Source organism: Malus sylvestris, chromosome 3 (genome assembly GCF_916048215.2).
Source record: "Malus sylvestris chromosome 3, drMalSylv7.2, whole genome shotgun sequence".
NCBI classification, from domain to species: Eukaryota; Viridiplantae; Streptophyta; class Magnoliopsida; order Rosales; family Rosaceae; genus Malus; species Malus sylvestris.
The window spans coordinates 9,941,738-9,959,205 of NC_062262.1; the positions used below are offsets into that span (position 1 = coordinate 9,941,738).

At 39.8% G+C, this 17,468-nt stretch overlaps 2 protein-coding genes across 2 annotated transcripts; both read left to right on the forward strand.

Annotated features, from left to right (window-relative positions):
• Positions 1–8,461: 8,461 nt before the first annotated feature.
• LOC126615724 (vicilin-like seed storage protein At2g28490) lies at positions 8,462–11,827 on the forward strand. The gene is made up of 4 exons (XM_050283603.1): positions 8,462–8,895; positions 9,489–9,667; positions 9,789–9,869; positions 10,582–11,827. The coding sequence occupies exons 1-4, from the start codon at positions 8,484–8,486 to the stop codon at positions 11,623–11,625; spliced, it is 1,716 nt and encodes a 571-aa protein (XP_050139560.1). The 5' UTR covers positions 8,462–8,483; the 3' UTR covers positions 11,626–11,827.
• Positions 11,828–13,197: 1,370 nt separating this feature from the next.
• LOC126615734 (protein disulfide isomerase-like 5-1) lies at positions 13,198–16,138 on the forward strand. Its single transcript, XM_050283620.1, has 5 exons — positions 13,198–13,471; positions 14,032–14,090; positions 14,181–14,356; positions 15,490–15,595; positions 15,757–16,138. The coding sequence occupies exons 1-4, from the start codon at positions 13,352–13,354 to the stop codon at positions 15,582–15,584; spliced, it is 450 nt and encodes a 149-aa protein (XP_050139577.1). The 5' UTR covers positions 13,198–13,351; the 3' UTR covers positions 15,585–15,595; positions 15,757–16,138.
• The last annotated feature ends 1,330 nt before the right edge of the window (positions 16,139–17,468 follow it).

Sequence of the window (17,468 nt, forward strand, 5' to 3'; positions counted from 1 at the left end):
GTTTTCGTAAAACCTGGGGGTTAGTATGTTGATAATTGTTTTATTATATTTATATCAAATTGGTCCACTTATGTTTGTTTTGCGCCCCCTTCAGGACCTACGAACGAGGATTACGATATAAGCTACGAGGCCTTTCCCTACCAGTGACCCAGTGCTATATTTCCTCTGCTTCGATATCTATTGTAATATAACACTCATCTATCTTGAATTCTGTTTGTACTCTGTAATAGACGTATGCTCTGAACAAATGTTATAATCCTAATTTTATTAATTAGAAGTTGAATTTTAGTATTATGTGGCTAGTCCTGCTGCCTGTTTTAGCTTATTTATGAGCTTTTACTTCATTTAAATGGCTTTCGTCACCCTTTGGGTGTCGGCCAGCACGTGATCATCCCGATGTCATGAGGACATCGGGATCGAGGCGTGTCAGATTGGTATCAGAGCATGACTCATTCAGAGCATACTTAGGATTCTTTTCCACCATTTGGAAATTATAATTCTCTTTATATCATTAATTTCCAGTTTTTCTAAATCTTTCTTGTTTCTTATCAGAATTATGGATCCCGCTGGTGGGCATGTACTTTGTTGAGCTCGTTCTGGTGTAGAGGGAAGAATTGAGCAATTGGCTAATGTTTTGCGAAATGCCTTTACTAGTAGATCATCAAATCGCACCTATATTGAGATTGCTGCCAGTCATGGTATTCCGGAGCTTTGGGTAGTGGAGGCCTGTCTGGAGGTTGAGGAATGGTTAGAGCAGGTGGAAGATACTCTGGAGGGTATGAGATGTCCACCAGGTGAGTGGGTGGAGACTGCTGGTTATTTTCTTAAGGGTCCTGCAAAGATTTGGTGGAAAAGAGTGAAGTATGCTCGTCCACGAGGCAGTTCGATGACTTGGACGACATTCTGGAAAGCTTTCAGTGCACATTTTCTAAGTCTCAGTTATCAGCTGAGGATGAGACAGCAATTCCTGGAGTTTCGTCAAGGCAATCTGAGTATCACAGAGGTGGATAATATTTTTCGACGCCTGTCGAGACATCATGTGAGGACTTATGATAACCCGAGTGAGAAGATGGTTCAGTTACTGATTTATTTGAACCCTGATTATCGTGAACGAGTGGCGGCCATAAGGCACAGAAGTTATGAGGAAATGATTGAGACTTGTTTGAGGATTGAGCAATCGAGGTGGGAGACTCATAACCAGGAGCAGGCACAGTATCAGGAACCACCCAGATATCAGGAACAACCTCGGAACCAGAACCAAAGGGGTCGTGGTTTTAGATCTCGGAGTGTGAGGGAATCTGGTAGCTCTTCTAATTTTGTTGGCCCTAGACACTTTCATTCCTTCAAACGTCAGGGTCAAGGTTCAGGTTCTTCCAGGGAGGGTTCGGGTAATGAATCTGGGAGGCGATCTTTCAGTCACTTCTGGTCGCAGGTTACGTGTCACAGGTGTGGAGGCACGGGGCATATTGCTAGATTTTGCCCTTTTGGACAGCCTGCTGAGAGTTATGCATCTATGCCGAGTTATGGTGGAGGGAGTAATCCGAGTTCTAGCTACGGAGGCAATTACACTCAGAGTTATGGTGGGAATGGAAGTGGAAGTCAGAATACCCAATTTCCCACTCAGAGACAGCCGCAACAGTTTGGTGCAGCTTCGAGTAACCGCTCTTAGGGGAATCGAGCAGGCCGTAATAATCAAGGTTTCAGAGCTCGTGGTAACCGTAACAGTAGGGCAGGACGTCAGTTTCATGGACGTATCAACGCCATGACACAGCAGGAGGTTGATCAGGATCCTCAAGTCATTACCGGTATGTTACTTATTTGTGGTAATTGGGCGATGGTTCTAATTGATCCGGGTGCTACTTTTTCTTTTGTGTCTTCATCATTTACACCGAATTTAAATGCACCACCTACACCTCTTAGTTATGATATGATTGTGCAAATGCCGCAAGGAGATCTGTTTTGTGCTCAGTGGAAGTATAAAAGTTACCCAGTGGTAGTGGAAGGGGAAATGATGGAGGCTAATCAGGTCATTTTTCATTTGGCGGAGTTCGATGTTATTTTGGGGATGGATTGGCTATCCAGGCACCAGGCTTATGTCGCATGTTGGGAGAAATCTATAACGTTCAATTGGCCTGGACGACCGTCGATCACATTTCAGGGTGAGCGACGAATCCTTCCTAGTAGTATTATTTCCGCTATACAGGCGACTAAATTGTTGAGTAGGGGATGTGTGGGATTCTTAGCCCATGTAGTAACGAGGGATAAATCTTCGTTACGTCCTAAGGATGTGCCAGTGGTGAAGCACTTCACCGATGTTTTTCCGGAGGATTTACCAGGGTTACCGCTTGCGAGGGAAATTGAATTTACCATCGATTTACTTCCAGAAACAGACCCTATCTCTTTAGCACCTTATCGAATGGCACCGGCGGAGTTGAGGGAATTGAAGGTTCAACTTCAGGAGTTAGTGGATAAGGGTTACATTCAACCCAGTATGTCTCCCTGGGGTGCTCCTGTGTTATTTGTTAAAAAGAATGATGGATCGATGAGACTTTGCATCGACTATCGGCAGCTAAACCGGGTGACGGTGAAAAATCGTTATCCTTTGCCTCGGATCGATGATCTGTTCGACCAGCTGAAGGGTGCTCAGGTGTTCTCTAAGATCGATCTTCGTTCAGGTTATCATCAGCTGCTAATTCGGGAGGAAGATGTACCGAAAACTGCTTTCCGCACTAGGTACGGACACTTTGAATTTCGTGTCATGCCTTTCGGACTGACGAATGCACTTGCAGCGTTCATGGATTTGATGAACATAATTTTCAGACCGTATCTGGACCGGTTTGTGATTGTGTTCATTGATGATATTCTGATCTTTTCCAAGAGTGTTAGCGAGTACAAGAAGCATTTAAGGTTGGTGCTGGAAAGGTTGAGTAGTGAGCAGTTGTATGCTAAGTTTAGCAAGTGTCTGTTCTGGCTAAACCAAATTAGCTTTCTCGGTCATGTGGTATCTGCTGAGGGGATTAGTGTGGATCCTCAGAAGGTGTCATCAATAACTACGTGGGAGCAACCGAGAAATGTTACAGAAATGAGGAGTTTTCTAGGTCTGGCTGGCTATTACCGAAGATTTGTTAAAGGTTTCTCAGCCATTGCCTTACCTCTGAATAAGTTGACTCGAAAGGAAGTTGAGTTTAAGTGAGATGAAGATTGTGAGTGGAGTTTTCAGGAGCTGAAGCGATGTCTTACTCAAGCTCCCGTTCTTACTCTTCTAGACGATAGCGGTGAGTTTGATATCTATACGAATGCATCTCTATCAGGTTTGGGTTGTGTACTGATGCAGCATGATAAAGTCATTGCTTATGCTTCCAGGCAACTCAAGATTCATGAGAGAAACTATCCCACTCATGATTTGGAACTTGGTGCAGTAGTGTTTGCTCTGAAGATTTGGAGACATTACTTATACGGTGAGAAGTGTCGCATCTTTACTGATCATAAAAGCCTCAAGTATATCTTTACTCAGAGAGATTTGAATTTGAGGCAGAGAAGATGGATGGAACTTATCACTGATTATAACTGCACGATTGAGTATCATCCTGGACATGCCAATGTAGTGGCAGATGCACTTAGTCGGAAATATCATGGACAGCTTGCATCTCTTCAAGCTATTCATGTTCCGCTACTATTTTCTCTTCGAGAAACAAGTTTGTTGGTGAGACCGGGTGAGCTAGGAGCTTGGTTGGAAAATTTCCAAGTTAGACCTGTGTTGGTGGATATGGTCATAGAAGCCCAGGAGCTTGATCAGGAAAGTGCCAACATTAAGGTTTCGGTGGAAAAAAGGAGAAGATGAGCATTTTATCATCCGAAAGGATGGAGCCTTGATGTGGGAGAATAGATTGTATGTTCCTCATGATAACGAAGCAGTGAAAAGAGCAATTCTGGATAAAGCACACCTATCAGCTTATGCCATGCATCCGGGAAGTACTAAACTGCATCACATTATCCGTCCGTTCTATTATTGGTTGGGAATGAAGCGGGATGTGGCGGATTATGTGAGTAGATGCATCATTTGTCAACAGGTGAAGGCTAAGAGGCAAAGACCTGGATGATTGATGCAGAATCTTCTGATACTAGCGTGGAAATGGAAAGACATCACCATGGATTTTGTGTATGGTCTGCCGAGGACGCGGTCGAGATTGGACGACATATGGGTAATTGTTGATTTACTGACTAAAACCGTTCACTTCTTGCCTGTTCGACAGACCTATTCACTGGAGAAATTATCGAAGTTGTTTATCGATAATATTGTTAGACTTCATGGTGTACCTGTCTCTATTGTTTCAGACAGAGATCCCAGGTTTACTTCCAGATTTTGGAAAGCTTTTAATACTGCCATGGGTACTCAGTTGTTGTTCAGTACTGCATATCATCCACAGACTGATGGTCAGTCTGAGAGGACAATACAAACATTGGAGGACATGTTGAAAGTGTCTGTTCTCCAGTGGAAGGGTAGTTGGGATAGCTATCTGTTGTTGGTTGAGTTTGCTTACAACAACAGCTACCACTCGAGTATTGGTATAGCACCTTATAAAGCTTTATATGGAAGAGTGTGTCGGACGCCATTGTGTTGGGCAGAGGCTGGCGAGCGAGTATTGTTGGGACCTAAGATTTGGGACACTACCAATGAGAACATCCGGCTGATAAAGAGAAATCTCAAGGCAATTTAAGACCGACAAAAAAGCATAGTGGACAAACATTCCAAGGATCGTAAGTATAAGGTTGGTGACTTTGTATTCTTGAAGTTGTTTCCCTGGAAAGGTGTTGTTCGTTTTGGTAAGCGAGGGAAATTGAGTCATCGATACGTTAGTCCTTATCAGATTACGGAGAGAATTTGTGCAGTTGCCTATAGATTGGAGTTGCGACCGGAGTTATCTCAGATTCACAATGTTTTCCATATTTCTATGCTTCAGAAGTATGTTTCAGATCCCTCTCATGTTATTCAGCTAGAGCCGCTGGAAGTAAGTCAGGATGTTAGTTATGTTGAAGAACCAGTGGCTATTCTTGATCGACAGGATAAAGTGTTGAGGAACAAGGTTATCTCGTTGGTGAATGTGCTTTGGAGGAACCATGCTGTTGAAGAAGCGACATGGGAAACGGAAGACTTGATGAGGAGTCAGTATCCGTATTTATTTGCTTAAGGTTGTAATTTCAGGAGGAGTCAGTATCCGTATTTATTTGCTTAAGGTTGTAATTTCGGGGACGAAATTTTTATAAGGGGGTAGATTGTAACACCCACCCCCATTTATAAAAATATAATTGTGTAATTACCTCAAAATGTTATGAATATATCTATTTGGTCCTATTTTATCTACCTAATCAGGATCCAGAGCATTGGATCTCTTTCTTTCTAAATATGCCACGTGGCAGCACCCCAATCAATTTCTTATTCTTCTCTTTCTGTCCCCCCCCCCGTGAACTCCTTCTTTCTTCTTCTTTTCTGTTTTCTTGTTTGTCCTGTCTCTCTTCCTCTCGGCTCTCTCTCATATCTCTTTTCTCTCCTTCTTCTCTGCACCGCAGCAGCACGCACGCACGCACCCATCTCCCCGCGTGAGGAAGTCTATCGTCATCATCATCTCGTCCTGCTCTTTCTTTCTCCTTCTCGTTTCCGCGACCCGAGTAAAACCCGGAGAGGAACTCCCGTGAATTTCCGTTTTTCCTCCGGTTTGGTAAGCCTCAAATCCCTCTCTTTCGTCCTAGAATATGTGTGAATGGGTTTTAATTAAGTTGTTTTTCGTATATTTGGAGGTTATAGGACGAAATCGAAGCCGGGTGTAAGCACACCCAACTCCGGCGACCTCGGGGGTTTTTCAGGCCATCTCCGGCTGTTCCACGACGAAAGGAAGGTATAAAACACTCCATTCGTCTTGTTCTTTCGTTTGATACCTAGATCGGAGTCTAGGGTAGTGTTTTAAGGCCAACCGGAGCTGTTGAAGCTCCGACGTTCTTCTCCGTCGACGCCATGGCCTTCCAGGCCAGTTCCTAATCACTCGGGCCTTAGGCCCGTGGTGAGCCTAGCCCAAGAATCCTAACCCATTTCCTTTTTATTTTTTTTTTATTTAATTAATTAGTTTAGGATCCTAAAGGCCCTCGGGCCGTTTATGTTTAGGGCCTGTAGCCCGTGACCCAACCCAAAACCTTTTAAGGTTTTATTTATTTTTCTGTTATAGAAATTAAGGCCTTGGGCCATTTTTTATTTAGGGCAGTAGGCCCGTGTGTGTTTAGCCCAAGCAGATTAGGCTTTGGGCCAATCTGAGTTGGGTTTTCAGCCCAAACCCAAAACCCTTAAGGCCTTTCGGCCCAACCCAAAACCCCAAGCCCAATCTGACTTTGACCTTGACCAGTTGACTCTGACTGTTGACTCGGTCAACGGTCAACGGTCAGAGTTGACTTTGACGTTGACCGGTCAACGGTTAACGTTGACCTTTTGAGTTGACTTTTCGGGGTTTCGTTCAGGACCTCTCCTAGGCTAATTTCGATGTCCTGGACCCGTTTTTAAAGTCCGTTTTCCCAAATTCAATCGTTTGAATAGAGTTTGACCAAAGGTACTCCTTTATGTGAATATGTGCAATTATTAACGGTGATTCCGTTATACCTTTTTGGCATAGCTTTGCACCATCGGTGTACGGTGAGTGGACCCCTTCAAAAGCATGTTTTAATAATAGAAATGCATACATGAAAAATCATGATTTAATACTTATGTTTTATAAAGTACTTTATGAGATAATATGCTTACTGAGGCTAGATTGAATTATTACTATTTTTCCTATAACCCATGTTTTTATAGAATCTCCGATGGATGACGATATGATATTTAGAATATGTTTAGAACACCTCTTTGTAGTATAGATGATGGATGACTTTATACTACGAAGTTGTTTTTCAATATATATATGTTCTGTGATTTTGTACTTACCTAGTGGTCCTTTCCGCTACGGGACGTAGGGATAGATTCTGGTCCGTCCGGGGCGACGGTTTGATGTTGGCATAGGGCCTGGAGGGTGTTTCCTCTGGCATTTAAGACCAAGGACGGGGAGCAGGCAAGGGGCCTGTAGTGTATTGTCCTCTGACTGTCTACTCAGAGACGGGGAGCCGGTATGGGGCTTGGGGGTTATCGGACAATTCACTAGTGTTTATTACTTATACAAGTTATGAATTTGAGATACTGCACATCATGCTAGGTTTCGGAAAACCTATGTTTTACATTATATTTATATGTTTTCATAAAACCTGGGGGTTAGTATGTTGATAATTGTTTTATTATATTTATATCAAATTGGTCCACTCATGTTTGTTTTGCGCCCCCTTCAGGACCTACGAACGAGGATTACGATATAAGCTACGAGGCCTTTCCCTACCAGTGATCCAGTGCTATATTTCCTCTGCTTCGATATCTATTGTAATATAACACTCCTCTATCTTGAATTCTGTTTGTACTCTGTAATAGACGTATGCTCTGAACGGATGTTATAATCCTAATTTTATTAATTAGAAGTTGAATTTTAGTATTATGTGGCTAGTCCTGCTGCCTGTTTTAGCTTATTTATGAGCTTTTACTTCATTTAAATGGCTTTCGTCACCCTTTGGGTGTCAGCCAGCACCTGATCATCCCGATGTCACGAGGACATCGGGATCGGGACGTGTCACTGTTGCCCGATTAGTGCTTAGCATACCTTAACTATGACCATCCGATGTTAGAATCTTGGATCCACCACTAGATATAACCAATACATTTGTCCTTGAACTCTCATATTAATTTTTGAAGTCATCGAACTTAATAATGTGTTGTCTCATTAGTCCTTTTCACTAACAGCGTTTATTTTTTCATTAAATATCTAAAAAATCTAGAAATATAAGAGAGTTCAATGTCGAAAATTAAACTCATAATAAAGTTTAAGGGTTTGTTACATTTAAGCTGATTTAATGGAGTCAAATATGAGTTGGCGAAAGAACAGAAAAACAAAAATATTATTCCTACCATCTATTTGTATTATCTTTCTAATAGAGAGCAAGTGATCTTTTATCATAATGATGAAAATAAGTTGAACATTTGAATAACGATATGAATTCGAATTTCATCGATGACTAATCTAATATTTATGAGACTCATATGTAAAATGAAAAAGTTACTGAAGTTTAAAACGAGATAAAAACAAAGAATCTGAATCGTTTCTGAACAGGAGGAGTAGATCGTAGGCAGGTTGGTTTATTCAAGCTGCGTCAAGTGATAACTCTGTCTGTCACACTCTCACGCTGTGTGCGAATATCTCTCTTCCAAACCCCAACTGTGTCTAAACAATAAACCGCCAGCAAACCCCAAACTCTGCATGGCCGACACGTATCCCCCTCTCTCCCTCTCCTCTATAAACCCCACACTTCACCCTAAAGTTTAACTCACAGAAATCATCACAGAGAAAGCAAAAAAAGAAGAAAAAATGGGAAACAAAGTGATCAGGTTTGTGGTTTTGATGCTGGTGATGTGCTATGGAGTTTCAACGACGGTGGGGTACACTGGTGACCAGGATGAGGGTTGGAGGACAGGGACGACGGAGGAGAAAGAAGATTGGAGGGAGGAGCAGGAAAGCGGTGGGAGGAGGAGGTGGCCGGAGAAGAAGGAGGAGGAGCAATATCCGGAATGGGGAGGAGCAGAATCGAGAGAAGACAGGTTTTTGCTGCCAGAAGCAAAGCATGTAGTGAAAACTGCAGCAGGAGAGATGAGAGTGGTGATGGGTGCGCTTGGTAGGGCTGTATATAAACCCATGCATATTGGGTTTATTACCATGGAGCCTAAGTCCCTCTTTATTCCTCAGTATCTCGACTCCAATCTCATCCTCTTCGTCTGCAGAGGTAATCGTGTTACAAATCGACTAATTAAGAGAATTTGTTTTCTTAATTTTGCCTTTACTTTTTGAATTGAAATGTCAATGCTTTGCAATGATCGATGAATGCAAACTCGCACGCTTTGAAGGTGGTGTGTGGCCCCATAAATCTTTAAGTCTGATCTCCATACCGACGTAAGTTTGATTATCATATCCACACGTACTTTAAGTTTGATTATCAGATCCACACTGATACGTGGTGTTACAAAATTCATGTGTTCTGATTTTCAGTCTCTAATGAGTTGCTTAATTTCCTTGCTTGTTTGGTTTTACTTTTGTAATTGAATTGGATGCATGCAATTGTACAACGCGGGACTGGGTGAGTGAGTGAGTGATACCCTTTAATGGAATCTTAATTTTTAATATATTTCAGTTATTTGCTTTTATTTTCTTTTTTGTGTGGATATTTGCATTTATTTTTGTGATTTGAATATTATGCATGCAATTGTGGAAAGTAGGACTTCCAATTTTTCTAGTGAACAATTCCCTTTGATGGGTTGGTGTTTTGAATTAGATTATCTAATGAGTTGTGGAACATGAATTATAATTGCTTGCTTGCAGGAGAAGTAAAGGTAGGGTTGATCTACAAAGATGAATTGGGAGAGAGGAGATTGAAGGCAGGGGACGTGTATATAATTCCAGCTGGGTCTCCATTTTACTTGGTGAATACTGGGGAGGGCCAGAGGGTTCACATCATTTGCAGCATCGACATTTCTGAGAGTTTGGGAATGGGTTTGCAGGTACACAACAAATAAAAAATATCATTTCTTAATTAATCATAAAAAAATCTAATTAGGGTTTATGGTAATTCAAATTTTCAGCATCTGTAAAGTAATTTGGGTGTTTTGGAAAATAATGCAGTCTTTCTTCATTGGCGGAGGAAGCAACCCGCAGTCTGTTATTGCTGGATTTGACCATGAAGTACTTGCAAATGCCTTCAATGTAAGTACATCACAGCTTTATTATGATCAGTTCTTAAATTTAAACTTCCTACATATATATTATTTATCATCATATTATTATGAGTAAGAATCCATTCAAATTGATATATGAAATCCACAAATATGTGACACCAACCCTATAATGTTTCGTGTCAAAATTAAGCATGTGACATGCGTGAAATAGTGTGGTTGGTATCCCGGATTTATCCATTAATGGGGACTCATGCACTTTTTCATGTGCTTTTGACAGAAAATCTAAAGAAGTGTGAGGACCAATGCTCCACGTTTTGTCGAACTCGGATATTAATTTGAATGGATTTTTATATTGCAATGGGGTGTTCTCCAATTTTCTGTATAATTAACAATAATCCTAGAACACACCAAATTTTGTATCAAATTTTCTCATGTTAGAGCTTAGAGGTACATGAGTTCATTTTTGAGAAGGACTTGCATGAATTGGGACCCGTGGTGGCATCATCCCTACCATGCAAGTGTTTTCTGCTGATCTGGAGTGAACTCAAATTTGAATAATGGAATATTACCAGTCTACCGCATCATCTCGAAACTCTTTGAGTCTTTGATTACATCAATTGGTAAACAATTTAGTAAACGAATTTGGTGAGTGTTGCAGTACCTTGTGATGTATTAAACGTCATAATCTTTAATTAGTGTGATCAGAAATTAAAGAAACAAATGTGTGTCCAATATTGCAGGTCACGTCATCAGAACTAAGCGAAATGTTCACAAGTCAACAACAAGGTCCGATTGTCTTTGTGCCCGAATCTCATTCGCCAAGCGTCTGGTCGAAATTCCTCCGGCTAAAACAGCAAGACAGACTTCAAGAAATGAAGAGTATGTTTGACATCCAACAAGAAGATCATCACCAAGGCAAATCAGAAACATGGTCATGGAGGAAGCTCTTGAACTCGGTGTTTGGCACTGATTCGAACGAAAACAAGAGGCGAGATGACTATGACAAGAAGAGGCGAGGTGACTATGACAAGGGCAAGGGAAGAGGAAAATCACCGGACTCTTACAATCTCTACGACAAAAAACCCAACTTCAGAAACAACTACGGATGGAGCATGCAGCTCGATCATTCAGATTACTCACCGTTGGAACACTCTGGAATTGGCGTTTACCTTGTCAACCTCACCGCCGGTTCAATGATGGCACCACATGTGAATCCCAGAGCGACAGAATACGGCATAGTGTTGAGAGGCTCCGGAACGCTACAGATTGTGTTCCCAAATGGGACACAAGCCATAAATGCCAAGATAAAAGAAGGTGATGTGTTTTGGGTGCCGAGGTACTTCGCATTCTGTCAAATCGCGTCAAGAACCGGACCACTTGAGTTCTTCGGATTCACAACTTCCGCTCGGAAGAACAGGCCTCAGTTTTTGGTCGGTGCAGCATCCGTTCTTCAGGAGCTCAAAGGACCCGAGCTTGCAGCTGCTTTCAGCGTGAGCGAGGACCGGTTGAGAAAGTTTATTGATGCTCAGCGTGAGGCAGTGATCTTGCCTACGGCACAAGCAGCACCTCCGTACAAGGAAGAGAGGAAGCCACCGAAGGAGGAAGAGGAAGAGAGGAAGCAGCAGCAGCCGGAGGAAGGCGAGAGAAGAGAGGGCGAGAGAAGGGGGGATGCGGGAAGGGGCGAGGGAAGAAGGGAGGATGACAGAGGGGATAAGGGGAGGTTTGAGAGGGTGCCGGAGGTGATCAAGAGTATTGGGAATGACATGGTTATGGGATTTGATTGAGAGAGTCTCTGTGGTGAATAAAGAGTGGCCTTGTGGAGTTTTTATTTTTCGAGGTTATTTAGGAGCTTTTTGTTCATGTTTTTAGCTTTTGTACTTGGTCTTGTCTTTCTTCTTTTGGTTAAAATTTGTGGTTATGTTACGTTTGTGAATGACTTGCTCGCGAATAAGAAATCCACTACCTTTTGTTTTTGTTTGGTGGCTATCGGAATTGCTTGTTTTACAACTAATCCGATCTCAACCATTTTCTTGTTGGGCACAGAAAATCAAATTGCAATACCAAGAATTTTGTATTGTGTGTAACGCAATGCGAAATGAAACGGATGAACGAGTGTGGAATGAACGGGTTGAGATTTTAAAATACGGATGGTATGCCCTTCACTGTATCGAGACCCTCAAGAACCAATACTCCTATTGGTCTTGGTCTTTACTGTTCTCAAAACCCTATTTAAACAGAAGTTGATAAATGTTATTGGTATTTTTTTAGAATTGAGACTTTTATGTATTCTATGCCATCTCATTTTGGCATTGGCATAATATTTTATAATATTGGTACAGAGACTTGACGTTTTTCAATGAGATGATAAAGAGTATGCAGAGTTCCACTTTTAAGAGTCTCCTTAACAATCTCACAGAAGTTTGATTTTTGTTGAGAATGAACTGATAGAAGGAGGAACCTTGAATGGACTTATAAGTTGAGCTACTTCTCATATTATCAATTTTGGTTTTATGGTGGAACTTCTTTCTTTATAGTATTCGACCAGATTGTCCGAAGCCTAACAGTCACATGTTTGTGTTGTACGCGTGTTAACTTGAAAATTTGCCACATGTGGGGCGGAGATTCCTACAATGATGGTAGGAGGGTCTTGCATGATTTTATAAGTAAGTTAGGTTACTCCACATAGTACTAATTGTTTTATGGTGAAACCACAATTTTCTTTATGTACAATTGAATAAAATAGTGTCACTTAGTATTACGGTCAGTAAATGGGATATATGACCCAAACCATTCAACGAATGAGATATATTTAGTGAATGGGACAAGTCACACTCCACCGTGAATAATTCAGCAGCGTGGAGTTTTTTGTGGGTGAGGGAGAAGGCCACATGCCTACCATGTCAGTAAACGAACAAATTGATGGACAAGAAAATGAGGTCTGACATTGCAACAAATTCGTAATTTATGTATGACATTACAATGTTCAAAAAATGAAGTATGAGTCTATTATGTGACCAAGACAACAAACATCCATATCCTTCTTTTTTGGATTCTCGTATAACCATTAGAAAAACCAAAATTTGCAAACCAAATGATGTGTCACCAAAGAAATAAATACGTTAATCAACGCTTAAGTAATAATTCAAACATCAACAACATCATTTGGGCGAGGGAGTGAGCCCTGCACTTGCCACATCATCATTTAACAGTCAAATTGACTGAATATTTACGAAGATACAACATTACAATGTATCTTAAATTGATGTATAAATTTGCAATGTTTAGAAGATGAGGCATGAGTTTGTATATATGACCCAAACCTGAGGCAATTAATAAATCAACCATTTTATATAGAACAGCCTGCAAGGCATGCTTTTCTTTTTGGGTGGGTGCAAAGCAAAAACGTTAGGTATATCTCTCTAGTACGAAACTGAAGCTGGGGGGATAACTTACAGAGCGTCGTCCTTCAATCTAATTATCCCGGAAATTTTTGAAATTTTCTCAGCAGCCATGAAAACCCACTCTGCTTCTCTAGTTTTCGTCTCAGTTCTTCTCTTTCTTCTTCCAATCCTAACAACCCATGCCGAAGCTGAGGTTATAACCCTAACCGCCGACACCTTCTCGGACAAGGTAACAACTCAAAAAACCCTTTTCAAATTCTTAGTTATTTGCATTCAATTTCACAGATCCAATCTACTAAAAAAGGTCATGAAGTTATGGCTATGATTTTACCGCTCAGATTCTTTTCCCAATTTCTGGGCAGATTGGGTAGGGCCTTGTTGTGATTTTGATGTTTGATGCAGATCCTGTTTTGCAATTTCTACACACAGGCACATTTAATTATGGTTTTTAAACCTAACCCAGATCCAAATTTCCCTTACTAGCTTATAAATCCCTGGTGATCTTATCAATGCTGATGCCTAGTTAGTTTTGCCCTTTTTGTCAATTTTCTTTTAATTTATTATCGCTGCCAGAATTAAATGGCGATTGAGTCTATGAAATTGGACTGGAAGTTAAAGTGAAAAATGTCATAGGTTTTATAAGAAATGTATGATTCCAGGAAAACAAGAGGCTAATTAAGTAGGAAGTAATTTGGAAAGAGAAATTTATATCTCAAGCTATAGCTAATGAGAAATGTGTTTAACCTTTATCACCTTGCTGATTGTTTATTTGTATATGTGTTTTCTTAGGTGAAGGAGAGAGACACGGCATGGTTTGTGAAATTCTGTGTACCGTGGTGTAAACATTGGTAAGTTTTCCCTACCTCTGCCAAGTTCATGATTAGAAAAGATAATGAAAGATTGATATTCTTACTAGTAATAGCAACATTTGCTTTCAGTAAGAACATGGGTACGTTGTGGGAGGACCTTGGGAAGACAGTGGAAGGCGAAGACGAAATAGAGGTTGGGGAAGTTGATTGCAGTACGAGTAAACCCGTATGTTCCAAAGTTGACATTCATTCGTATCCTACGTTTAAAGTATTCTATGATGGTGAAGAAGTCGCAAAATATCAAGGTACGATTCAAATTTTGTTTCTGCTATATCAGTTGTGTTTCCATTCGTTGTCATCTTTGTGGTGCATAAAATCTTTTCTATTTGATCTACTCAGGCTTACTAACAGCACTTATACTATCACATTATAATCTAAACACTATTTATATGAAATTCCTGTTGAAGTGCCTTGTCTAGAAAATAGATTTTATGTGCAAGCTTCTCGTGGGCTTGGGCACGTATTTATGTGATTAACCAACCCGAATGTGCTTGTTAGTAATAACTTCCGAGAAGAAGAAAATGTTCATATCAATTTATTCTCAATTCAGATCACTAGCGCTTCCATATTCATTTTAAGTTCAATACAGATTCATTTGGGAAATCATTATAATTTATGTTGGCCATACAAACTGGCCATCACATCCGCCATTTTGTGGTATCATTTATTATCCTACAACTTGTTCTCATCAGTTGAAATGTCCTAAGAATAATAACAACACTGGAAATCCATCACAAATAAGAAGTCCTAACATTTGGCTACGTCAACATTGAAAGAGGTAATATAGTATTATTGTGGAAAAGTGGTAAACAGTACTGCACCATACCTTATCATACCCCAATGTTGATAAAGATGTGTGCATGGTTTTATATATGTTTTTAATTTTCTTTTTTTGCCCTGTTTTATTTTTTTGCTGGAGGAAATGTGAGATATAAATTGCGAGATGTTTGAGTGGTGCTGTAGGTACCTGTGAAAGATTTGGCTGGTTTGTTTAGTATAGCAGAGATAGAGATAATATTTCTTGTGGGACTAATCCTTGGCTTAATTAGTATGTACATTCGGAGAAGAACTTACATGGTAATGGTTACATCTCCCCCGTGGCATCCCGAGCCGATGATACAATGTCATGTGTAAGTTTATCTTCACATGGCATGGGATGGCACGGTGGCGGTGTGCTCATGCTGTGGATTCATTTGAGTGAATTTGATCTGTTATCAGTCCAAAAAACTGTTTCATGTAGCTGTATATATTATTTGTAGACTTTGAGTCAAGTGCAGCCCACTAAAGGCTGAGTGTTTAATTTCTTGTTCCAATAACGTATTAGACTTTGTGTGGTATAGTATCTCACTTAGTTATTGTTTCTTGTGCAAATGATCAGGGCCGAGGGATGTTGACTCACTTAAAAACTTTGTCTTAGAAGAAGCCGAAAAGGCAGCAACAAAGGCACAGCTTGACAATGATAAAGAGTTGTAGTGAACTGTCGGGTACACCTTGTGACTTTGGATTGTGAAATCTAATCTTTTGATATAACTCCTTTGTTTAAACTCTTGGAATTGTCTGCAAAGAATGAGTTGGACAGTATCAATCCTAGTGCTCCACTGGAATCAATCGGTATGTAACAATTGAATGTCTTTACCTGGTGCAGATGGGACTTGCGTGTTGAACCCGCATTAGCACACATGGTGACAGACGCCCAGTATATGCTTCTATGGACATCAGCTCAGCTTCAGCTTCAGCAGTTGGGTGCGGGCACAACAATTTTGACTCGGGGTCGCGACTCCAGTGGGGCAAATACCAACTACAACTCATACATGGGCAACAGCAGCTTGTATTCATGAATGAATTTAAAAACTCGGTAATTTTCACATGATATTTAGTTTGGATGTTCGTTAGGTAGGTGTAATTGTCCAAGTTTTAAGTTATTGCAGGTTTAATTTCATCACGAATAGTTCGTGTTTGGATTTATAAGTTGTTTTCGGACATGACAAACGAGTTTATACTGGAGATTGGAGATCTATTATTATTTAGTATCATCTTGCTAACTGTCATATATGTTATAAAAGAGCATTCTGCCTAAGCGCTTATGCTCAAATTAACGTTTACAAATAAGAGTGTAAACGTTAATTTTGGCCAGCGAGCAAAAGCACTTGCATCTTAGTGAGTAAAATACGAGTTTTTACAACCCATGGCACTCGTTCAACCGGTCGTTGTGGGAGGAAAAAAAAGGGCCGTGCGTGGTAAGCGCATAAATAGACAGAATATATGTACAGATGGGCAATGCCCTGCTAACCGGAAAGATTGGCCGGAACTGAAAGCAAAACCAGCACCGTCGAATTGCCACTATACATAACCAAGAGCAATGAACAACTTTGATTAAAGTTTAGGATGTACAACTTGTTCTAATAAGTAAGCACATATTTCATTGCACAATGAATAGTTTTCACTAGATCTGGCATTCGTGTCGTTTTCGTGTCATCCCGATAGCTTAACGGGTTGTGTCATGTAATACCCGTTACAGTAAACGGGTAATATGATCCGATCCGAAATCAATCCGTTAATATTATCATGGAATATGACCCGACCCGTTGCCCGTTAAGAAAAATATATCTTAAATCAATAAAAATGAAAATGAAAAACATAATTTGACCCAAAAAAATGTAAAACATAATACTAAATTAGTATATATATACTAAATTTTGGAGTTGACCCCTTCATAAAAGTTGTAAAGCTTTTCATTACGAGTGATTACATTTTTCACACTTCTACAATAATAATTATTAATTTTATTAATTTTGCACTCAAATAAAAACATTATTCATGATATTTGGAAGGTTTTAAAAATCTAAATGACCATGTAACCATCTTCTAAGCGTTGAGAATGCAATATGAACGTTTATTATGCTTTCACATCTTTCAGACTTATACATTAATGATTATGAATTTTGTTTATTTTGAACTCCCTTAAAAATATTATTCATGAGAGTTTGTATGGTTTAAAATTTTCAAACGATCATATACCCATCCTCAAAGCGTAGAGGATGCGACTATGAGCGTTTGCATATTTTTTTCATATTTTTCGCACATGTAAATTAATTATTATAATTTTTTTAATGTGTTTGGTATTTTTAAATTACTTGATATTTTTATTTTTAATGTGTTTTATGATTTTTAATCTCAATCTTTGCCTATAATATACTACAAAAATAAATAAATAAAACATAAAATTTAAAATTCATATAGAAAAATAATTAATAAACAATATATACATATTCATTATATCTATTTTATTTTATAGTAAGTTTTTTTTAGTAGTTTAAAAAATTAAAATCATCAAAATAACTTTTTTCTTATCATGTT